Source organism: Sarcophilus harrisii, chromosome 1, assembly GCF_902635505.1.
Source record: "Sarcophilus harrisii chromosome 1, mSarHar1.11, whole genome shotgun sequence".
In the NCBI taxonomy this organism is placed as follows: Eukaryota; Metazoa; Chordata; class Mammalia; order Dasyuromorphia; family Dasyuridae; genus Sarcophilus; species Sarcophilus harrisii.
Genome location: NC_045426.1, coordinates 319762607 through 319788230, shown reverse-complemented (window position 1 = coordinate 319788230; position 25624 = coordinate 319762607). Strand labels below are relative to the sequence as shown.

The 25624-nt window shown below is 33.6% G+C and overlaps 1 protein-coding gene across 6 annotated transcripts in view; it reads right to left on the bottom strand.

Annotated features, from left to right (window-relative positions):
- The window catches only part of KIF27 (kinesin family member 27), a 119421-nt gene that overhangs the window by 44791 nt on the left and 49006 nt on the right, over window positions 1-25624 (bottom strand). For all 6 annotated transcript variants that reach the window (XM_023497674.2, XM_023497675.2, XM_031945469.1 and 3 more), the window contains 5 exons: window positions 16425-16631; window positions 15407-15576; window positions 13718-13851; window positions 7389-7544; window positions 1945-2150 (listed from right to left, as the gene is read on the bottom strand). In XM_023497674.2, the coding sequence (XP_023353442.1) occupies window positions 1945-2150; window positions 7389-7544; window positions 13718-13851; window positions 15407-15576; window positions 16425-16631 (873 nt within the window). The remainder of the gene's footprint in view (window positions 1-1944; window positions 2151-7388; window positions 7545-13717; window positions 13852-15406; window positions 15577-16424; window positions 16632-25624) is intronic.

The window sequence follows — 25624 nt, the reverse complement described above, 5'->3', positions numbered from 1 at the left end:
TCAAGGTATGATGAGTGATCTTTTTAGGCACCAAATCCCCCAGGCATACCTGTGCAAATTCTCCATCTCCTCTCATAGAACATCTCTATTAATAGAATTCATTAGTGGAATCCTTTCTCACTATCAAAGAAAAGCTCCTTCTTTACCCTTACCCTTTTCAATACTTCCCCCCCCCCTTCTCCTTGCCATCACTTTGCTTTAGGTCTTCTTTTATTGAAACAACAGGGGTCACATTCTTTTCATTCCTAGCCCTTGATTGGACCCTGGGCACATCTCACATATGTCTCTATTCCCTTGTTTCCCTCCCTCACTTACATGTACCTTCCCAATTTGTAATGTAATTCCAAGAAATACAAAAAAAATGATAGTTTATGTCTTGGCAGTGTTACCCTCAGGTTCTGTCCATAATGCCCCAGATACCCCTCTTCATTGTTACCTCTTCTACTGTATGGCCTTCACCTATGTCTCACCTATGTCTCACCTATGTCTCCTTGTGTACATATTTAGAAAGATGTCTCTTACTGGCTATTTATTCAAAGCACCACTTTTTGGTCAGTAATTTTTTTTTAAAAAAAGTAGGTACTCACTGGATGGGGAATAGCTGGATAAATGGCAGTTTATGAATAAGTATTAAATATGATACAATTATTAAGTCTACCTTATTGTACCAAAAGAAATGAGGAAAAAGAGGAATTCAGAAAAACATGGGAGATAATTGTATGGATTTGTCAAGAGGAAAAAAACAAATTAGAACAAGAAACAGACAGCGAACCTTAGATTTGGTCTACTTATCTGCAAAATGGGGATAATAATAGCATTTAGCTTGCTTGAAAGGTTGTTAAAATCATATGAGTTAATGTATGTACATTTTCCAAATCTTAAAGAGCTATGTAAATGCCAGTATCTTCCCTTTAAGATTATCTCCCACTTAACACTATATATACTGTTTTATATAGAGATGTTTTCATGTTGTTTTCCCTATTATACTGTGGGGTCCCTGATGGTAGGGATTACGTTTGCCTTTTTTTTGGTATCTCAAATGCTTAGCATAGTGCATGGCTTTTATTAAGTACCTACTATATGCTAGTGTTGTGCTAATCACTGGGCACACAAAAGAAGGCAAAGGCCTTCGAGGAATTCATACTGTGTCTTGCCTTGCCTTGATGACTGGTTTTGGTCTCAAGAGGATAAAAGATAAAATACAATTCTCTCCTCTCAGTGGAGAGATGGGGAACTACAGCTATTAATGTTGCATATCAGTCCTGGCTTAGTCAATTTAATTTAACAGTTTCTATTTGTTACAGAGAAGGTTCTTTTATGAGTCAATTACTTTGATGGGGAAAAAAGCCTCAATAAAACAACTTTTTTAAAAAAATTATGCCACATGTTTTCCTAAAGTGATTAAAATACTTAATAATACTTAAAATAATATATATAATTATACTTGATAAATACTTAAAATAAGTAGGGAAAAGACCTGTGTCCTTTTCCCAAAGCGAAAACAGTTAAGGGAATCCAGGTACAGAAAAAAGGGGGTAATGGTTAGAGGCCAGAAGGAAGCACCAGCAAGCTAAATTCTAGGGCTTGTTGGTAAAAGGGGGAAAAAAAGGAGCAGACTATCATGGAACATGGTAAATGGCTAGAGATGCCACAAAGGCATTTTTGTCAAGTCAGTATACTTATCAACTTCTAAATAGGGTTTATTTAAAAATACATTAATTCATGCTCATACATTTACTAACATTTACTAACAAATTAAGATTTAAAAAACACAAAAAGTGAAAATCATAAAATTCCCTTACTGCTTTTTTCTTGTTCTACTAAGGACAACAAAATCTTACCACTCCACTTTTTCCTACTCACAATCCCCAAAAGAAAAATACTTAGCTATAAGGGTTAAATTACTCTGCGTAATCAATTAGTAGCCAATTAGAATCAGATTACCTGCACTTTTAGTTTTGCTGCATCCATCTTTTTCCGGAACTCCTTCTGTAATCTCAGCTTCAAAGCAACATCCCTCAGATCCTTGTTTTCCAGCTCCTGTAGCTGCTTCTGTGTTTCAGTTAGTTCCACTTTGGCTTGTTCTGCTTCATGTGCCAGTTTTGTTACTTTCAGAGAATACTGTTTACTTACAGCTTTGGCATCATTACCTTAATACAAAGAAATTTTAAAATGACTCAAAATTCATTTGTAGAATTCACTTCAATGAATAAGATATAGACAAAATTAAAATAATGAATATCAAATTCATGAATGAAATAGGTAAAAGTTGACAATGCTTACCAAAATAATATATAAGTTTAATGCCACACTGATTAAAATATAGATTGTAAACTGAATAGAAGTAAGTTAAATAATAACAAAATTCATTTAGAAAAACAAAGTTAAGAATGTCAAAGGAAATTATTGGGGGGGGGGTGGGGATGAAAAGGGTTTTCAATTCAAGAAGTCAACTTATTTGTAAAGCAGTGACTATCAAAATTTTCTGGCCCTTGTATGCCAAAAGCCAAACTGCTTTTCCTTTCCTCCTTTTTAAAAAATATTTTTATTACAGAAAAGGCTCTTTGTATAAGGGAAGAAAAGAAATATATTTAGAAATGAGTGTAATATAAAAATATGGAAGACATAAATACAAATAAGATTAATTTTATTTTTTAAAAGTGAATTATATATTAATACCTTTCAAGGATATAGGTAAAACTCTCTTTGGAAAAAATTCTCTCTATAGCAGGGGTCCTCAAACTTTTTAAACAGGAGGCCAGTTCACTATCCCTCAAACTGTTGGAGGGCCGGACTATAGTAAAAACAAAAACTTTGTTTTGTGGGCCTTTAAATAAAGAAACTTCATAGCCCTCGGTGAGGGGGATAATCGTCCTCAGCTGCCGCATCTGGCCCGTGGGCTGTAGTTTGAGGACCCCTGCTATAGAGGTTGTAGTTTGTCCTTCTTTCTCAAAGAGGAGAATGACATCAGGGAGGTGACGCCATAACATGCAAGTGAATTAGATTTAAGTAAGAAAGAGCTGTGAAAGGTCTCCTGCCTCACCTTCGCCTCCAGAGCCATCTAGGTCCAGTGGTAAGATATAGATCAAGATGACTGAAGATTGGCCCATGATGCAGTAGAAGACCTTGACTTTTTAAAGTTAAGGTCTTCTATAAGTATTAGTCTAACTGAGGCTGCACCCAAATCAGTGATTAAGAATAGATAGCAATTGAGGAAAAAAATCTCCTTTTTAGCTTAGCCCCCCACAATCTAAATAAATAATTGAATGAATGAATCTGAGAGGGGAAGAACTTTAGAGTTTTCTGGCCAAAGCAGAAATGACTGGTATTTACATTCAAAATAAGTCAATGAGGACCCATACATTGATGAAAAGGGGCTTAGCCAAGGACTTATCTGTGACCAATAGAATAAGAATAGTTTGGGTTTAAGGCCCGGTCCTTAACAAAGAAATCTAGCCAGTAAATCCCAACATATCTTGGGAGGGGGTCAGAGATGCAAAAGATGGGAAAAAATGCTTTTAAGATCATTTCTAGGTAATACCTTATGTGGCCAGAGGGAGGGAAGGAAACAAAGAAAAAAATAAAAATAAAACATTAACAAGTTCAAATTTTTCAAAAATCCAAAATAAGCAGAGAAGAAATAACAAAAATTAAAGGAGAAACAAAGGAAATAAATATTACAAAAACAGCAAGGAAAACTAAGGGTTCATTTTAATCCAAAATTTGATAAACATTTTAAGTTACCCCAAGAGAGCTTGAGCCAGAACCAGAGAGAGAAAGCAAAAGAGAAAAAGAGAGGTAACTGTCAAATTCCTAAAGTAAAAAAACAACAACAAAAGCAAGGTAAATTCAGAATGAACAGATTAAAAAAAATTGAAACAAAAATTACATATCAAGCTAAACTGAGAACTTAAAAGAAATGAATGATAATCAATATACATATAAATTATTAAAATTAACAAAATTGTTCTAAATATAATCCTAAATAATGTAGTTTCAAAAAGAAACCAACAAATCCTAAATGAACCACCAAAAGAAATAAAAAGAACTTAGTTCAAATAGATTTACAAAATAATTCTATCAAATGTTTAAAGAGAAATATATATATTCCACAAAATTGTTCATAACAATTAAAAAATGCTAAATTATTTTCAAGTGACAATTTAAAATCCTAATTTATAAACCAATTTACAAAGAGATAACGCAAACAAAGAAAATCATAGTTCAATGTCACTTATGAATAACTGCAAATTCTACATATTTCACGAAAAATTCAAAATGAAAATATAACAAATATTAAAAAAATCATCTCAAAAGAAAAGAAGAATTAGTGGAGAATGAAAGATGGTAGTATAATATGGGTGGGGAAAATTTTTAAACAAAGGATAGAGATCATCACAAAAGATAAAATATGTAATTTTAATCACAGAAAATGAAAAATCTTTTATATAAACAAAATCAATGAGAGGAAAAATAGAAGGAAAAAAAGAAGCGTAGGGAAAAAATTTCCATAAATACATGATAAAAGTTTGATATCCTAGAAATATTAAGAAATGAAAAACATAACAGACCAAGAGCCATTCTATAACATATGTGGTAAAAGAATATAAACAATTTTCAAAAGAAAAATGTAAACTTTCAAAAATTATTTGGAAAAATGTTCCAAATCATTATAAGGGAAAAGCAAATAAAAACAACTTTGGCCTTTCCTATCACTCTCATCAAAATGGCAAAGATGATAAAAGACAGAAATAATAAATATTAACAGTGTTATAAGATGATAGGCTCACAATTCACTTTGTAGAGCTATAAATTAGTCCAAATGTTCTATAAAATAATTTGAAATTATGAGAAAAGTAGCTAAAATGTCCATTTCTTTTTGACCCAGCAATTCTGGAACTAAACATACACCTCAAAATGGTCTAGGACAAAAGGAAAAGTTCCACATTTGCCAAGATAGTCAGAGAAGCATTTTTATTTATTTATTTCTTCCAGATCAACTTTATTTTTTCTAACTGTAATTTCTTGGCATTTTGATTGGTATAGAAATGAATAAGTAGATTAATTTAGGTAGAATTATCATTTTTATTATATTAGTTCAGCCTATCCATGAGCACTTGATATTCTTCCAATTGTTTAAATCTGACTTTGTGTGGAAAGTGTTTTGTAATTGTGTTCACATAATTCCTGACTTTCTTGGCAGGTAGATTCTCAAATATTTTATATTATCTACAATTATTTTAAATGGAATTTGCCTTTTTATTTCTTGCTGCTGAACTTTGCTGGTATGTAACATATATAAATGCTGATGATTTATGTGGATTTATTTTGTATTCTGCAACTTTGCTAAAGTTGTGAATTATTTTTAGAAGGTTTTTAGTTGATTCTCTAAGATTCTCTATATACCATCATATCATCAGCAAAAAGTGATAATTTTTAATTTGTTTCCTCATTACTTACTCTAATTTCTTTAATTTCTTTGTATTCTCTTATTGTAAAGCTAACATTTCTAATACAATATTGAATAGCAATGGTGATAGTGGGCAACCTTGTTTCACACCCCTGATCTTATTGGGAATGGTTCTAATTTATACTCATCACCTATGATGTTTGCTGATGATTTTAAATACATGCACTGATCATTTTAAGGAAAACTCCATTTATTCCTATGATCTTCAGTGTTTTTAACAAAAATGGGTGTTGGGTTTTGTCAAATGCTTCTTCTGCATCTATTGAGATAATCATATGATTTTTTTAGTGTGGTTACTGATACACTTAATTATGCTAATAGTTTTCCTAATATTGAACTAGCCTTGCATTTCTGAAATAAATCCTACTTGGGCATGGTGTATTACCCTAGTGATAACTTGCTATAATCTCTTTGCTAATATTTTATTTAAGATTTTTGCACCAATGTTCATTAAAGAAATTGGCTTATAATTTTCTTTCTCTGTTTTGACCCTACTTAGTTTAGGTATCAGCACCATATCTGTATCATAAAAGGAATTTTTTTGACTCCTTTTTCCTTTTTTTCCAAATAGTTTGCATAATACTGGAATTAATTGTTCTTTAAATATTTGGGAGAATTGTAAATCCTTCTGGTGCTGGAGATCTTTTCTTAGGGAGTTGATTAACAGCTTGCTCAATTTCTTTTCCTAAAATAGGACTATTTAAGTAACTTACTTGCTCCTCTGTTATAATCTAGGCAATGTATATTTTTGTTAAGTATTCATCCATTTCACTTAGATTATTAGATTTCCTGGCATACAGCTGGGCAAAATAGCACCTAATTATTGTTTTAATTTCTTTTTCTTTGTTGGAAACTAGCAATTTGATTTTCTTTTCTTTTTCTAATCAAATTAACTAAAGGTTTATCTATTCTGTTGGTTTTTTCATAAAACCAACTCTTAGGTTTGTTTATTAGTTCAATAGTTTTCTTTCAGTTTTATTTATCTCTCCTTTTATTTTCAGAATTTCAAATTTGGTATTTAATTGAGAGTTTTTAATTTGTTCTTTTTCTAGCTTTTTTAGTTGCATGGTCAATTTGTTAATCTTTTCTTTCTCTATTTTATTCAAGTAAAATGACTAAATATATAAATTTTCCCTAAGAACTGCTTTGGCTTCATCCCATAAATTTTTTTATGTTGTTTCAATATTGTCATTCTTTTGGATGAAATTATCAATTGTGTCTATGATTTGTTGTTCACTCACTCATTCTTTAGGATTAGATTATTTAGTTTCCAATCAATTTTTGATCTACTTTTCCTTAGTTCTTTATTACTTGTAATTTTTATTGCATCATAATTTGAAAAAGATGCATTTACTATTTCTGCTTTTCTGCATTTGATTTTGAGGTTATTTATTTATTCTTTTGGAAATAAAATGGGATAACCACTAGCTGAAAAATGGTTTAAAGTATATGATTGCCATGGGATAGTATTGTTTTATTAGAAACAACAAATATGAAGAATTTAACTAAATAAACATCGGAAATAATGCAGCAGAACGAAGTGATACCATACTTGGTGACTAAAATAAGGTAAATGAAGAGAGCATAAAAAGGCAGCTGAATTGTAATCAACTGTAATGACCAATCCCAGTCCCAAAGAATAGAAGAAAAGGCTTATTTCCCTCCTTTCAGTAGAAATTGGGAGCCTACAGGTATGAATTGTCAAATACTCTGTGAGATATGATTACCAAGTGAGGTTTTTTTTTTTTCATTACCCAAGGAGGATACATTTCAGGGTATGAGAAATATCGATTTGTTTTTTGATTTTATGTTCTACTAAGTTTGATCATAATAAATTTGCAGTAGGCATTGAAAAAACAAAAGTACTATAATATTAACAAAAACGTTGCTTATGAGTTGTCTTGTAAGAAATCATTACCTGTTTTAATTAATTCTTTAATGAGCTCTTCTTTCATCTTGATATTGATTGTAAGTTCTCTCATTTTTTGCTTAGCTTCTGTGAGTCTGAGTTCTGAATTCTTTAATTTTTGCAAGTTTAATACCTGACTTTCCTGAAGACATTCAACCTTTATACCTAAAAATATGAAATAAGCAGAATTCAATTCAAACATTTATTAGCATCTAGTTCATGCAAAGCACAGCACTGCACTGAGAATAAAACAAAAAAGAAAAAAAATGACAATCTCTACCTGCAAGGAAATTATGATCTAATAGTGAGTTAAGAAACAACTAAGTATACTCACAATACATATATGTATATGTGTGTGTGTGTATAGATATATATAGAGAGAGAGGGAGAGAAGGGGGGAGCGGGAGGGAGGAAAAGAAGGAGAGGGAAAAAAATGATCAGAGCAAATGAGAAATAAAAAGTACTTTAAGAAAACTTGCAGAAAAGAGACTATTTTGGGCAGAAGGAAATAGGGAGGTTTCATAGATTTGTAATTTAATTTAAGAAAGGATATAGTCTGGACATGAGGAATGGCATGTTACATGAGCCAAGCAACATTGACAAGGTTACAAGGGAACAGCAGAGTATCAAGCTAAGGAGTTTTATATTTTCTCCTATAAACAATGAAGTGCTACTAAAGTTTCTTGAGCAGGGGAGTGATATAGTTAAGATTTATGTTTTTATAACATTATTCTAGGATAGTTATATGGCACAGTGGATAAAATGCTGGTCCTCAATTCAAGAAGATTCTTTTTCCTGAGTTCAAATCTAGCCTCAGACACTAGCTCAGTAACCCTAGGTAACTTAAATAAGCCATTTGCCTCATTTTCTTCATCAGTAAAGTGAGCTAGAGGAGGAGATGGCAAACCACTCTTGCATCTTTACCAAGGAAACCCCAAAGAGGGTCACAAAGAGTCAGACTGAGGCCAACAGAGTGAAATGACTTGCTCCTCACACAAGTATCAAGTGTCTGAGGCCAGATTTAAACTCAGGAAAATGAGAGTTCCCTGGTCCAGTATTCTTATCTGTACTATCACCAAGCTATTCTGACCATTTGTAGGATATGGTATAATGGAAATTGCTTTCATTCATATATTAAAACTATCATTGAGGTTCCTTCTTCCAACTCTCAAGACTTTGTGATTCTTTAATTTACCTTACTCTGCCTCATGTAATCTATATTCTAGCCAAACTGATCTCATACTAACATTTCTCGGTTCTGTGGATCTTTACACAGACTGCTCCCCATTGTCTACATAGGGGATTCTCTTTTCTCCTCCACCTATTAAAATTCCTTTTCTCCTCTGAGGTTCTGTTTAGGTGCCACATCTTATATGAAGCCTTTTGTGAACACCTCCAACTCTCTCCAATCATCCTTGGACAATATTTACCTGTATATATGTTGTCTCCTAGTACAATTCCAATTTTTTTTTCTTTTTTTGCTGAGGCAATTGGAGTTAAGTGTCTTGCCCCGGGTCACACAGCTAGGAAGTATTAAATGTCTAAGGCCAGATTAGAACTCAGGTCCTCCTGACTTCAGGGTTGGTGCTCTATCTACTGCACTACCCAGCTGTCCCCTACAGTTTCAAAATTTTTAAGACTATATATATATATGAGTAAAAAATTTCTGAACACCTCCCTAAACTGTGCATATTTACTTATTTGTAAATTACACAATATAATATTATACCATTATATATACATTCTAAAACATAAAACAGAAATTTAAGAAGAACAGGGCAAAGATGGAATACTATTTGATCCTAGGACCCATAGGAAGGAGCTGATGGAATCCTGTAAGTAGGACAGTGGCATAATTAGACTTGCCCTTTGTACCTTTGTAGGTCTGTGGAGAATAGATTGGGAGAGACTTGAAGCAGGGAGAACACTATGGAAGACTATTGGAGTAGACAGAAGAGAGATGATGAGGCACTAATATAGAGTGGTGACTCTGTGAGTGGAAGAGATGAGAATCTAAGAAGGAGATGCCAGAGAGAGAACAAAGACAAGCTTAGGCAACTGACAAAGTATGTGGAACAAATTAAAGTGAGGATAATTCTGAGTTTGCAAACTTGTGTGACTAGATGGTCAGTGATGCCCTCATAGAAATAGGCAAATTTGGAAGGGATAATGTGTATGGAAAGAAAAAAATATATAATCACAATTCACACATACTTGCTTATACTGTCATATCATTCTTTTCCATTAAAACAAAACAAAACAAAATAAAACGTGAGATTGAGGGGGAAGAGTTGCTATCTGCTGCAGCTACAAGGTCATGGTAAGAAAGGACACCACAGGGAGTTTTTCTTGCTACAAGTAGAAGGCTTGAAGGCTAGCAGCAGGAGGGAGGGGACAGAGTGGGATGTTTCCTAAAGATGGAAAAAAGATAGTTCTACCTTGCTAACAAGCTCAGTGTTAGCTAGGAGCATCACAGGCTGGGATGTGATCTATCTTCTCCATCCTCTCATTGATTCACCATAAATCTCTTGGGTAGGGTATCAAACCATTATCAAAAAATATTCCACAGCTCCTACTTCAAAAAACCATAGCCCTAAGAAACTAGAAACTGAGTGAAGGGCCATCAGCTGGGGAAAGGCTGAATAAGTATATGAGTGTTATGGAACATTATTGTTCTATAAGAAACAATCAGCAGTATGACTTCAGAAAGACCTGGAGAGACTTACATGAACTGATGCTAAGTAAAGTGAATAGAATCAGGAGATCACTGAACAGAGTAACAAGATTATGTATGATTAATTTTGATGGATGTGATTCTTTTCAACTGAAAGGTAATTCTGACCAATTTGAATGGTCTTGTGATGGAGAGAGCCTCTGCACCCAGAGAGGATGGAGAGATTGAATGTGGATCACAACATAGTATTTTCACCTTTTTGTTGTTTACTTTCTTTTTGTTTATCATTTTTTCCCTTTTTGATCTGATTTTTCTTGTGTAGCACAATGAGTGTAGAGGAGGTATGTTTAGAAGAATTGCACATGTTTAACTTATATTGGACTGCTTGCTGTCTGGGGAGGGCGGTGGGGAGAGGAGAGGGAGAGAAATTTGGAACACAAGAGTTTTGCAGGAGTGAATGTTGAAAACTATCTTCATATATTTTGAAAATAAAAAACTATCATTTAAAAATTATAAATACATTTTAAGAATGAAAAGAAAAACCATAGCTCTATTAGAATGTAAGCAACTGTTTTCCTTAGCACTCAGAAAATGGCTATTTTATATATATATAAAATGAACACTTAATACATGGTTCAATTCAGTTTGTCAACAGTACCTAAAGTTGCACAAAAAACCCCCAAAAAAAACAAAAAAGAAAGAGAGAAAAGGGAAAAAGAGTCAAGGATGATAATATTGAGAAAAGACCATCAGATTTAACATTTAAGAAATTAGTGACCATGGGAGAGGGGTTGTGAATATAGAGGTGATGAGTATAGGGTTAAATAAGGAAACAACTAGTGATTTAGCACTTTAATAAATGTTTGATTGACCAATTTTATAAGAATACAGAATGCATGAGAAGAAATGATATGAAAAAAGTCTGGAAATGTAGGTCAAAGTCAAATAATCAAAAAGAATCAGTTCTTGGCCAAGGATTTGTATTTTATTTTCTCTAACCAATTAAGGATAACAGTTGAAAATGGCATGATGGAAAGGAGGACACTTTGTAGTCAGAAGACCTGGGTTCAAATTCTGATTCTGTTACCGAGTGTGGAATGATCCTGGGCTGAATCATCACTTCACCTCTCTAGGTTTCAGTTTCCACATTTGTAAAATAAAGAGCATGGAACAAATAGTCTCTGACATCCTTTTGGTTCTAGATCTTTGATTCTGTCATTCTCAGAAGTATGAATGTTTTTGAGCAGAAAAGTGATGCTATCAGACATATGTTAAAATGACAGCTCTAATAAAGATGGATAGAAAGGAGATATAATTGGCTTTCTAACTGTCAGTCTAAAGCCATTTTGAATCATTCTGGTAGGAAGTCAAGAGGGCCTGAAATAGGGTGAAGCAGCAGAAAGGAAGGCGAGAAACACAAATGTGAGAGATAGTATTGTGGAGGAAAAAATCACCAGGACTTGATAACTGAATGAAGAAAAAAGATGACAAAGGAAAAAAGCCAAGATGACTGATGTTTTGAGTCTAAGTGACTAGAAATCAAGAAAAATGGATAAGTTAGGATTAGCAGGGAGAGACTGTTTTGGAACTGTCTAGTTTGAAATAGGAACATCTGCCTAAATTATTCTTAAATTATCAGCCTAACTATTCCATCTCGGCTTTCCTGGTTAATAAATAGGTCAAGGGACAATTATTAGTGATAGAAAAGAATGAAAAAGAAAAAAGGAGAAATCCAAGAAGAAAATGAAAGCAAAGATAAGGAAGAACTATGCAATAATAGTAAATTTAGGAGACTATGTTAAAATGTTTTTAGTGCAAAGCTCTTCTGCAAAGGAAGAGAAAGGAGTATACTCAACATCTAATGCATCTTGAAAGGCATTTAATTTAATTCAATGACAAAGTAATGTATTCTGTTTAAAATAAGAATGAATGTTTTAATAAAAAAGAAAAATATATGATGGACAATGGGCTCAATAGTTCCCCCTTCCACTACTCCATTTTCCTCAAAGTTATCATACCTTAATCATATATGAAAATAGCCTCTGGTCTCTCCACTCTTTCCTTTCCAGTCCACCCTTCAAACATCTCTCAAATTAAGCTTCCTAAAGGTACAACTTTCACCAAGTCACCATCATGGTCAAAAAACCTCAGTGGCTTCATACTGCCTCAAATTCAAAAATAAATGGATTCCAGAGGTTTTATACTGACTTTAAAAATTTCAAATTAACATTGTTGTATTGTTTTTTTCCATATATTTTGTAAACATTTCTCAATTACATGTTAATCTAGTTTCAGCTGCCTTTAGGAATTTTACAGGCCACTGAATTTGACACCTCTGGCCCAAAAGGCCAAAATACTTGTGGTCATGCCTTCACAATCTGTCTCCCACTTACCTTCCTAGGTTTAGTTCATCCTCTTCCCTTTCTCATACATTTTATTCAAAATAAATTTCACTACTAGATATCCCCCAATTTTATCCTATCCTTTTCCCTATCCTTTTCTGCCTCTATGAATATATTTCAAGCTTTCCCCCATTCAAAAGGCATTCGTTTCTTCACCTGCTGCAATTCTCTTCTTTAAGGCACAACTTAAAATCAGCTACTCTATAAAAGATTCCTTAATTCACTCATTCCCTCCTCTACTAAAACTGAAAGTGAATTTTCTCATTTTTAGGGTTTTTTTAATTGGTTTTTTGCTTTTTTATACTTTGTTGGGATCTCTCAAATGCCCCCATCACATGCTATATTGTATAATACTTATTTGTGTATATATCATGTCCTCATTATCAGATTGTAAGATTCTAGAGGACAAGGATTAAGTTGTTCTTTTCCCCCAGAATAGTACACCTTATACTTTGTAATGTCTAAATATGTTTCATGAGTTGAACTGTCAAACCATAATGAAAACTACATACTCAAAACAATATCAATGTCACTTTGATATAGTTACAGTGTAACAAACTCATAACAAGTGATCAAAACCTGTTTTACAATTGATTTACTTAGATAAATATGGGCACTGAATCAATATTAAAAATATTGCCTTAAAAGAAAAGAACTAAATCAAGTTTAATACACAAAAATATAAGCACACAAGCCTAATGAAGGAAGATCTAATCTAGTCTTTCTGATCAATTACATCACTGGTGTGAAATTATAAGGATATTCTAAAAGACAGTGATGTATTGTTTATTTAACAAGTATTAATTAACCACCTACTAAATATAATGCATTTAGGGGTTTTACAAAGATAAATATGGTACTATTCCTGCCCACAAAGTATAAAAATAGCTGCAGTGAAAAGCTTTAGAAACACATTTTCTGTTAAGAGATCACAACCAAAGACAATCCAAGGATAAATTAATGTTTACATAAACTCTTTCTTTGAGAGATTTGACCTGAAGGGATTTTGGCTTTTGTCTAGATATAAATGATCCCAGTGAAAAAATGTTTTGATCAATGGTTCGAAAAAAAGGATCACAAAGAATTAGAAGTGGAGTTGAAGTTGATAGCAGAAAGGAAAAAGTTATGGTAAGCAAAAACCCTAGACTTTTAATTTCCCTTTTCTAACAATCTCATAGAATTTCTACTTCATAGCAATACTTCATAAATCAGAGATTAAAGATTTGAAAAATCATAATATCAGTTGTAAATGTTCTCATTACCTGATATACTTTCTGTAGGTTGTGGGCCTTCATTCTGCAAACCTGACTGTTGTTTTTGATTTGGAACATCACTCATGTCCAGAAGAGAACAAATAGAGGTTGGCTTTCGAATCCATCTAAGATTTCTAGATGTTCTAAAATAAGTTGAACAAAGATAAGTTTAACATTGTTAATTCAGATCTGCCTCCAAAATTAGCTCTCTTATCAGAAGGCATTAGCTTAAATAAGAGATTTAATTGATATTATTATTCTTCTAATAAAAAAAGTTATTCCTTGACATTAAATTAATTAGGATTTACTAGTTCTGCTATCCTAATGGCCTTACTCCCCGCATCTCTTCTTCTTCAAAAAAAAAAAAAATCAATGGATCAATCAACAAGTATTGTGAAATAATTATGTTCCAAGCACAGCGTTAGGTTCCAGGAATACAAAGACAAAAAAGGAATAGTATTTATCTTGATAAGATAAAATCTTTGCCTTAATTTGTAGCTCCAATCCTATTAGCTGCACTTTCCTTCCCCAACAAAACCCACATAGTTAATGAACACCTATTATTTGTTATTCTGTATTTAGCACTGTGGGCAACAGGAAAGTTGAGAAATTTATAATTGTAATACTATGGATATAATCCCCTTAAAAAACTAAAAATGATAAAATAACACAGTCTCCTGTGGGGAGAAAATCTCCCAGCAGATTTCCACATGAAAATGAAGAGAATGTATGTATCTGAATGTTAAAACTGGAAACTGGAAACAATAAAGCTAAAGGACCTTTGACAACAAAAAGGGCTAAAAAAACTTCTTCTTTTAGGATTAAGACACAAAAATCAAAGTAATATGAATGGCCAGTTTTATGATAGGACAATATAAAAACTGATAAATTCAAATCAGACTAAAATTACACAGGTAACTAGCAATACTTGGAATTTCTATTAATCAGTGAAATAGACCCTTAAAATGTTGTTGTTAGGAAGCTATTTTCATTGAGTCTAAATCTAAATAAATAAAACATAATAAATAAACTGATTATTATGTATATTTTTAAATACTCATATGAAAGTATATAGCTGACATAGGCAACCAGATTTTAGGGATGATATGTGGTTATTATAGATTACCCATAATTTTCAAAAATTAAAAACATTTCCTCTATCATGCTGAAAAAATTAAAGCACTTTAATTAAGTAGTGACTTTTCAACAAAGTTACTTCATCATACAACATGAAGGTATTGTCCCTTTTGTTATCAGCATTTTGGTATTCCTTTGCTGAGTCTGTGAGTTTGTTTCCAGCCATCTGGAAAGGAGTTAAGTTTTAGAAACTATCCACAAAATGATCTGAGGTTATGTAACCTTGGTTTTAAAAAAGTGAAATTCCATAGCATTTACTTATATACTACTCAGAAGATTTTCTTCTTGTAGATTCTCATGAAAAGTGATGACTTGAGTTCATTTATATACCAATGCATACTGGCCACATGATATACAAAGTGTCCTAGAAAAGTTGTGCTAAACCAGCTTCAATAGTTTAAAATTGCAGAAAGACTTTTCTGGGACAGCCTACATTAATGTATTTATCACTCTTTTAAAACAACCCACAAAAAATCCTATTACATCTAAGAGGAAAAATGTTATTTACATATATTTAATATATAATATACCACTACTATCAAATCTATATTTTTACTATACCGATATCCAGGTTTTTCTTGATTTTCTGTATCTTCTTCATCACTATTATCAGAAAACTCACAATGAAGGACTTCATCTTGTTCTTCTATATGACCCAATAGCATTTGACTTCGGGTTCGAAATCCAGCTACCACTCGATCAAGTGAATACATAGGAGGGCTTGTGTGGACCTTAAAGTGATTCACCCACCATCCCCAACAACAAACAGTTAACATAAACTCACACCTGTTTAATAATTAATAATTATCAGCAAGCCTAATTAGTAAATTAATTACCCCAAAACTTGGTCTCTTGGACTCATCCATCTCATTAAATAGTTGACATTTATATAGCCCTTTAGACTATTTTAGATTGCAGACTATTTTAGAGGCATTAACCCTACTTTGAAAGTTTATCATATGAAGTAAAATTCTAGCAAGTGTGCAAATAACAATCAGGAAATATTCCATCATATAGGCACTTAAGGTCTGACATAGGTTCAATACCACTATTAAGTATGTTTACACATAGTTCAGCATATCAGTGAGTTCATCAATACAGGTAGTCCTTCCATGACATAGAACAAAACCCATCTATACTTCCACATCTTGTAAAATTCTTATCAATGTTCTACCATTGAGGATCTACCCAATATGCTACTGGATGTCTTACTCCAAATTTTTGTTTTTCCTTTTACATTTTCTGGGTACCATGGCAGTACATGGGCTACTTGTCATCCCTCATTATCATAACTGCTATGATTTCTCATTCCAAATGTATACTACTCATCAATCTTTTACAGGATTTTTTGCACATAAAGGATAATATATATATGTAATACATATAAATATTTGTGCAAGTATTTTTATACATGAATACGAATATGAAAATATATATGAATATTTTATATATGAATATTCTTATGGGTGTGTAAATTCATATGTAAGAAGATATGTGTGTGTATATAATATATATATATATATATTATATACACACAAATAATATACAGTAAAGTGTAAGAAACATATTCAGACTTTACCTTTCGGGCATCTGGCCATGTTGGGACATAAATATAGTGTCCAAAACTATTATCAAGTGGCACAGTGTATGGCCTCTTTTCTGATATCTTCGTATCTGGTCCATCTCCACAAGTTCCCTTAGATACAGAGGCTATGGACATGTTAAGCTTCATGAGTTCTTCGTTCAGCTGGTTAACAAGAAGTTGCTGTTCTACTATTTTATCATTCTTGGTGAGGAAAAGAAAAAAATTTTAAATGTTAAAACTTAACTACATACGTGTAGATGAACATGGTGATTAAATATCAGTTTTACATTAATTAAAAAGCCTAGTTTTAGTTAAATTCTTATGTATCTCAACTCAGCCTTCTAGCATTCTTCAGGGTACAAAATAAGAAATAACCTAGAAACAAGCATAAAAATAGCTAATAAAAGAAAATAATAAAATAATATCTGAAGAGTAATCATAAATATAAATACAAAGATTGCAGCTGATCCATCAGAATTGGCCAGCGTTCCAAATACATTGAAAGGAGGACTCTAATGATCTGATGATGTCTATGAAAAACTTTTTTCCTAACTTCTTTTACCTAATACCCAAAAAGTGAGGGAAAGTGAATTAATAAAAGACTGAAATATGAGAAAAGCCAAAAGGTAGAGAGAACAACTTAGAAGCCAGAACAACTTAAAGCAAAATCAACAGCATCAGAGATTAGAAGTGGCAAAAAAGACTCTTGTCACAATAACCGACAAGAGTCCTATGCCTTTTTTTTTTTTTTTTTAATAGCCTTTTATTTACAGGATATATACATGGGTAACTTTACAGCATTAACAATTGCCAAACCTCTTGTTCCAATTTTTCACCTCTTACCCCCCCCACCCCCTCCCCTAAATGGCAGGATGACCAGTAGATGTTAAATATATTAAAATATAACTTAGATACACAATAAGTATACATGACCAAAACATTATTTTGCTGTACGAAAAGAATCAGAAGGAGTCCTATGCCTTTAAGAGCTAGATGATAGGATGGTTTTGCAATCCAAAGCTTAAGAAGAACAAGCATCACCTAATAACTCAATGCTTTACCCTCCTTGAAATTGCAGGAATTAGAAAGCATTATGCTGTGTGAGGTTCTTTAACTCAAGAAGTTGAAGTTAAGAAGTTCTTTAACTTCAACATCTTAGACATCACAATAAAGGTGTAGCCCTCATGTCATGCCAAGAACATGTCAATGAATCTTACAATTTTATGATCCTCACCATCCTACTTTTTCAACATCAAAATGAAGGTTTGTAGAATCTTAAGAGTCAGAAATGATCCCGAAGGGCATTTAGTTGAATCTTTCATTAACACAATAATCGTTTTTAATAATAAAATGTTCATAATTATCTCAATGAGTCATTAAAAAAATTAAGAGTTTGTTCAATATGATCTGTTGTAAAACTAGAAATTATATGGTTCATTTAATAGAGAATTTCTTTTCCAAAAGTTCAAATGAAAAAATTAACATGTAAAGGATTAATCTCTCTTGAAAACTCCTGACAATCTGGATTAAAAGGGGTATTTTTCTTTTTTTAATTATAGCTTTTTATTTACAAGATATATGCAAAGGTAATTTTTCAGCACTGATCCTTGCAAAACCTTCTGTTCCAACTTTTCCCCTCCTTACCCCCACCACCTCCCCTAGATGGCAGGTAATTCCATACATTAAATATGTTAAAGTATATGTTAAATGCAATATATGTATACATATTTATACAATTATCTTGCTGCACAAGAAAAATCGGACTTAGAAATAAGGTGAAAATAACCTGAGAAGGAAATAAAAAATGCGAGCGGACAAAAACAGGAGGAGTGGAAATGCTATGTTGTGGTCCACACTCATTTCCCATAGTTCTTTCATTGGGTGTAGCTGGTTCTCTTCATTATTGGACAACTGGAACTGATTTGATTTATCTCATTGTTGAAGAGAAACACTTCTATCAGATTTGATCATCATATAATATTGTTGAAGTGTATAATGATCTCCTGGTTCTGCTCATTTCACTCCACATCAGTTCATGTAAGTCTCTCCAAAAAGAGTATTTTTCTATGAAATCAAATACACACAATCTCTGAGTTGGAAGGAACCTCAAAAGTATCATATCCATCCATAGTTGAATGAGAAATTCCTTTTCCCATGTTCCTATGAAAAGGTCATCCTTATTCCACTAGAAGATCTTCTGCAGTTAGGGACCCATATCTTCCTAAAGTAGCCTATTCCCATTTTTGAACAGTTTTAATAGTTAGAAAGCTTTTACATTTGACTATAAACCGATCTCTTCCATTTCCTCTTCTTGCTAATATTTCTGTCCACTTCAGTCAAGGACAAAAACATCTAATACTATTTTTAGCTAAAGTATCTGAGATGGCTATCACATTTCTCCTTAACTCTCTTCTCTAGGCTAAACATACTTTGTTTCTGTTTGTCTGTTTCTGTTCTGTTCTGTTTTCTGTTCTGTTCTGTTGTTTCTGTTCTGTTTGTTTTGTTTTTAATCAACTTTGTATAGCACACATTTCATTTCTCTCAATCCTGGTCACTAGTCATCTGTCTCTAGTCATATGATATTATTTTTGTTTATTCTAAAATGTAGCAACATCTAGCAGGGGTGGAAAGACATTAGGGGACCATTACAATCATGATTAAGGAATTTTCTCAAAAGCAAAAATTAAATCAGTGATAGAGTAGGGAAGGATAGTATAATGAATTCTTATTTAATGGTGCAGGAATTTGAAATTAGATGACGATTTCAAATACTGTATCTGCTACTACCTGTGTGACCTCAAATATTTCACTACTGGACTTCAGTTTCCTCATCATTAAAATGAAAGGTTTAGACAAGATAAGAATATTCCTTTTGAGATCCCTTCTGGTACTACCAGACCAGTTACTACATAACTCTTTAACTACCATTAAAAATCTTCACCTTTCAGGACCAACATGGCATATTTAGAGGAAGCACTACAGTGTAATATTCTCTCTGTTGAAGTTTTTTTTGGGGTCTCTAGAGGCAGCCTTCGTTTCAGTTCAGTAATCACCACACAAGTAGCCAGGGGTTAAAGTCCAAATCCTTTATTGTCTCTCTCAAAGTCTTGTCTCCTTCACTTGAGGCCTGATTAGCTTTCTTTGAGGTCTATCTTTCTCCTTGGTTCGGTGGGCTTGAGCTCCTGCCTCCTTCTCTGTCCTCTGAATCTCTCCGAATCCAAAGGTTTGTGCTTCAGCTTACAGCCACCACAAAGGTGGACAATGGAATGAATCTGTCTCAGCCTCTGAGATCTTCTAGTGTACTTGCCTTTCTGGCCCTGAGAGCTTCTATTTATATGCTCCACACCAAGTATACACCAATCATTATATTACTAGGAAACCATTATTTGTTGTAGGATTAAATCAATGCTAAACTAGATTTAACCATTGTCTCAATTCCACTTAGTACCTTATTTCAAGTTCTGGTCCATAACCTCTCCTTGTAGGATTAAATCAATCATACTGAACCATGCTAAATTATTCAGTTACTTAACTGAATACTATTGTCTCTATCAATTCCACTGACTTAGTACCTTGTAAGAATCCTTTGTTTCAAGTTCAGAGTTCTGGCCCATTAACACTACAGCCTACTTTTTCCAACTTTTTTCCTCCAAACAACTTTAAAACAAATGCCTCAAATAAAAATCTAAAGCACAGCACAGCTAACAAAATAATTCAGAAAATTAGAAGCAAAGATTTATGACACTGGTTGCCTGGAGTGGATACAGTGGCAACAAAAACAGTGGGTTTTGGAAGTGGTGGTAACAGCACTACCAGCATTTTGGAAGTTCTCAGCCAGAGATAGTAATGTGCTTAGAACACATGTCAGAAAGGGATTACAAGGGACTCCAGTGCTAGAAATGAATGAAGGACCAGGGGCTGTTCAAAACTGCCTTGCCTATATCTATTTCCAGGTCTCAGTTCTAAGGTGGAGGGAAGTGCTTGTACTTGTGGTTGCAAAGGAACAAGGGCTCTAAGGAGCAACAGCACTTGCGGCTGTAAGGGAGCAGGGGAACTTTCTGGACACAGAAAGCACAAAGACAGCAGTGACCACATCTCTCTCTGTCACATCATCTTGGAAGCATTGAAAACTTACAAACCTCAAGTACCAGCTGTGAAAAAGCAGAATAAAAAAAAGCTTGTAGCTCTTTAGAAAATTAGAGCCCAACTTTAAAATAAGTTGAAAGTTAAGAAATAGGGGGCAGCTAGATAGAGCATTGTCCCTGACGTCAAAAGGACCCAAGTTCAAAATCCAGTGTGTGATTACTTAACTGCAAATGTCTCATAAAATAATAATAATAATAAAAGAGATGTTAAGGAATAAACTGGAAAAATGAGCAAACAACAACAAAAAAACTTTATCATAAAAAATACCACTTTGGCAACAGGAAGATCAAGATAAACAGAAAATGATAATGTCTAAACAACTACAAGCAAAACAAAACAAAACAAAACAAAACAAAAAACCTCAGAGAAATATGCAAACTAGGCACAAGACTAAAAAGAAATTCTGGAAGAACTAAAGAATAAACTAGAAACTTTTTATTTTAAAAATCAAATAAAGGTGATGATAGAAAACCAGAAAAAGAAATGAGACTGAAGCAAGAAAATTATAAAAAGAGAATTATTGGCTTGGCAAAAGAGACACACATGCACGAGCAAACATGGAAATTAACAACTTAAAAACCAGAACTGCCAAATGGCAAAAGAGGTTAAAAAAAAAATTCAAAAAGCAAAAAAAATTCTTTGAAAATTAAAATTTGGGAAAAGCCAGAATGAAAGAGGATTGAGGCAGAAACCTGACTGACTCTCCCCAAATTTCACCAAATAACTTTGAATAATGATTCTAAACAAATTCTAGAGTGGTAGAATCAGCCCCTCCCAAAACAAGGCATGAAACAATTTTCCAACCCCAGAGAATTTAGGTGGTCAGCAGGAAAGGTCTGTTTGTACAGGACAAGAGTATAATGCAGACCAGGTCAGTGCAGACTGGGTTCCAGGAAAACTAGGAGCAGGCCTCAGAATGTCTAAATTAGTGGCAGCCAAAGCAATTTCCAGACCTCTCAGACCACAGATGCCAAAGACAACTTAGAAACTCAGCAGGAAAAGTCTGTTGTAAGAGGGTGACAAGAAAGCACCAGAGGCTATGAAGTACAGCCCCAAGCCTAGCAAACTAGAAGCAGGTCTTAAGAGTCACTGCATTAGCAGTAGAGAAGAAGCTGCTTCTGGAGCTCTCAGTGCACAGACAGCAGGGGGATCAAACAATTGTGTCAGAAGATTACTGAGGTCTTTTTGCTAACACTGAGGCAGGACTCTGTGGCTTTGCCCATACTCAGATCCGGGACACAATCCTGGGTGAAAGTCTCAGGGTGAGAAGGAAAACTAGTATACCAGACCTTGTAGCCATAGAGGAGCAGAGACCCTCTCCTCAGAATTGCAAGACAGAAAAGGGTGCTTGTGATCACTCACAGACCAAAGCATAGGCCAGATTACTAAACACACCTGTCCTAAAATCTTATCACCTTGGAAGAATTGAAAACTTATAGATTCTAGAAGTACCTCTGAAAACAGTTACATAAAACCCCTCAAGCTTGGGACAGTGTACCCTCTATCCTGGAAATAGAGCCCTACTTTAACAAAAATAGTTAAGTAATAGGGGGTGGCGGGGAATATGCAAAAATAGAAAATGTGCAAAAATAACAATCAAAGTTAAAAAAGACTTTTAAAATCAAATAAAAAGACTGAAGAAAAACTAAAACCAAAAAAATCCAAGAAAACAAGATTATGAGAAAAAGTTAAACAGTTAGAAAAGAAGATACAAAGTCTTAAAGAAGAAAATAATTCCTAACCAATTGGAAAAATATTAAATGCTCTTGGATAGGGCGAGCAAATATAATAAAGATGACAATATTACCTAAACTAATCTATTTATTTAGCGCTATACCAATCAGACTCCCAAAAAAACTATTTTAATGACCTAGAAAAAATAACAACAAAGTTCATATGGAAAAACAAAAGGTCAAGAATTTCAAGGGAATTAATGAAAAAAAAAAATCAAATGATGGTGGCTTAGCTGTACCAGATCTAAAATTATATTATAGAGCAGCAGTTACCAAAACTATTTGGTATTGGCTAAGGAATAGATTAGTTGATCAGTGGAATACATTGGGTTCAAGGGATAAAACAGGCAACAAATATAGCAACCTAGTCTTTGACAAACCCAAAGATCCCAGCTTTTGGGATAAGAACTTACTGTTTGATAAAAATTGCTGGGAAAATTGGAAACTAATATGGCAGAAACTAGGCATTGATCCATACTTAACGCCGTACACCAAGATAAGGTCAAAATGGGTTCATGACCTAGGCATAAAGAATGAAATTATTAATAAATTAGAGGAACATAGGATAGTTTACCTCTCAGACCTGTGGAAGGGGAAGGTTTTTATGACCAAAGCAGAACTAGAGATCATTACTGATCACAAAATAGAAAATTTCGATTATACCAAACTGAAAAGTTTTTGTACAAACAAAACTAATGCAGACAAGATTAGAAGGGAAGCAATAAACTGGGAAAATATTTTTACAGTCAAAGGTTCTGATAAAGGCCTCATTTCCAAAATATATAGAGAATTAACTCTAATTTATAAAAAATCAAGCCATTCTCCAATTGAAAAATGGTCAAAGGATATGAACAGACAATTCTCAGATGAAGAAATTGAAACTATTTCTAGTCATATGAAAAGATGCTCCAAGTCATTATTAATCAGAGAGATGCAAATTAAGACAACTCTAGGATGCCACTGCACACCTGTCAGATTGGCTAAGATGACAGGAAAAAATAATGATGATTGTTGGAGGGGATGTGGGAAAACTGGGACATTGATTCATTGTTGGTGGAGTTGTGAACGAATCCAACCATTTTGGAGAGTAGTTTGGAACTATGCTCAAAGGGTTATCAGGCTGTGCATACCCTTTGGTCCAGCAGTGTTACTGCTGGGATTATATCCCAAAGAGATTATAAAGAAGGGAAAGGGACCTGTATGTGCACGAATGTTTGTGGCAGCCCTTTTTGTAGTGGCTAGAAACTGGAAACTGAATGGATGTCCATCAGTTGGAGAATGGCTGAATAAATTGTGGTATATGAAAATTATGGAATATTACTGTTCTGTAAGAAATGACCAACAGGATGATTTCAGAAAGGCCTGGAGAGACTTACACGAACTGATGCTGAGTGAAATGAGCAGGACCAGGAGATCATTGTATACTTCAACAACAATACTAGATGATGACCAGTTCTGATGGATCAGGCCATCCTCGGCAGCGAGATCAACCAAATCATTTCTAATGGAGCAGTAATGAACTGAACTAGCTATGCCCAGAGGAAGAACTCTGGGAGATGACTAGAAACCACTGCATTGAATTCCCAATCCCTATATTTATGCACACCTGCATTTTTGATTTCCTTCACAGGCTAATTGTACAATAATTCAGAGTCTGGTTCTTTTTGTACAGCAAAGTAATGTTTTGGTCATGTATACTTATTGTGTATCTAAGTTATATTTTAATGTATTTAACATCTACTGGTCATCCTGCCATTTAGGGGAGGGGGGTGGGGGGGGTAAGAGGTGAAGGATTGGAACAAGAGGTTTGGCAATTGTTGATGCTGTGGAGTTGCCCATGTATATATCCTGTAAATGAAAGGCTATTAAATAAAAAAAAAAAAAAGAAGAAGAAGAAAATAATTCTTTGGAAATTAGAATTTGGCAAGGGAAACTCAGTGAAAAGTTATAAGAAACCAAGAAATAAGAAAACTATGAAAAATGAAAAAATTGAACAGAATGAAACAACAGATCTGGAGAACAGAGCAAGGAGAGAAAATTTAAGAATAATTGAACAATCTAAAAGCTGTGACCAAAAAAAAAAAAAAAAAAGCAAACAAAAAACTCTTGGCATAATAATGGAAGAAATAATCAATGAGAATCATCCTAGAGTGATAAAACAGAAGGGGAAGTATAAATAGAAAAAATCCACCAACCTCCACTCTCAGAGAGATCATTTGTGGAAAACAGAAATATTTTTGCCAAATCTCAAAATCCCCAGAATAAAAGAGAAATTTTGCAAGAAATTAAAAAAAAAATCAAATATGCTGGAGCTACAATTAGAATTATTCAGGATTAAACAGTAACTACAAAAAAAGACCACAGCACAGGTCCTGAAATAATATATATTGGCAATCAAAAGAATTAGGCCCAAGCTTCCTAGACGTGTGACTCTGGACAAGTCACTTAACCCTAATTGCCTCAGGAAAAAAAAAAATGGGGCCTGTGGGCAAAAATATATCCAGCAAAATTATCCATAAAATTGAATGAAAGGGGCAGCTAGGTGGTGCAAGGGATAGAGCACCAACCCTGAAGGCAGGAGGATCCAAGTTCAAATTTGACCTCAGACACTTAACACTTCCTAACTGGTGACTCTGGGGCAAGTCATTTTACTCCAATTGCCTCAGCAAAAAAAAAAAAAAAGGATGGAAAAAAAATGGACATTCAACAAACTTGCAGATTTTCAGGGCTTTGTCTCAACCAAACCTTAACTTAATAGAAAATTTAGCACATAATATGAGCCAATATCAAAGATTAATTTCAAGGACCTCAACATGGAAAAACTATGGTTTTTACATGGAAATGCATATTATATGTTTAAGACTGATATCAGTAATTGGGTAGCTCAATAGAAAGATCAGGAAAGAGTTGAATATGATCTGATTCTAAAAAGCAAAACTATCTAGGAAAAAATAAAAATAATAAGATGCAGAAAAGAATGATTCAGAAACATTAGAGGGGGGGAAGAAGACTCGTAGTTCTGAATTCACATTTCACATCAGGAATAGGTTAAATAGGCAATGCTACATATATATCCTGACATGTATAATAGCACCTTCCAATATCTGTAAAGAAATAAGGGAGGAGGAAATAGGATAAAATAGGATAAGGAGGGGTATAGACAGATATGTGGAGTAATGACAGTGAGACAAGGTGTATAGCTTAATAGGAAAGAGATGAAGAGGAAGGAAATGGGTAGCATAGGATAAAATGGGGTGCAAAAGGGTTCTTAGATAAAGGGAGTAGGATAAAATATATAGATTAATGGGAATAGAA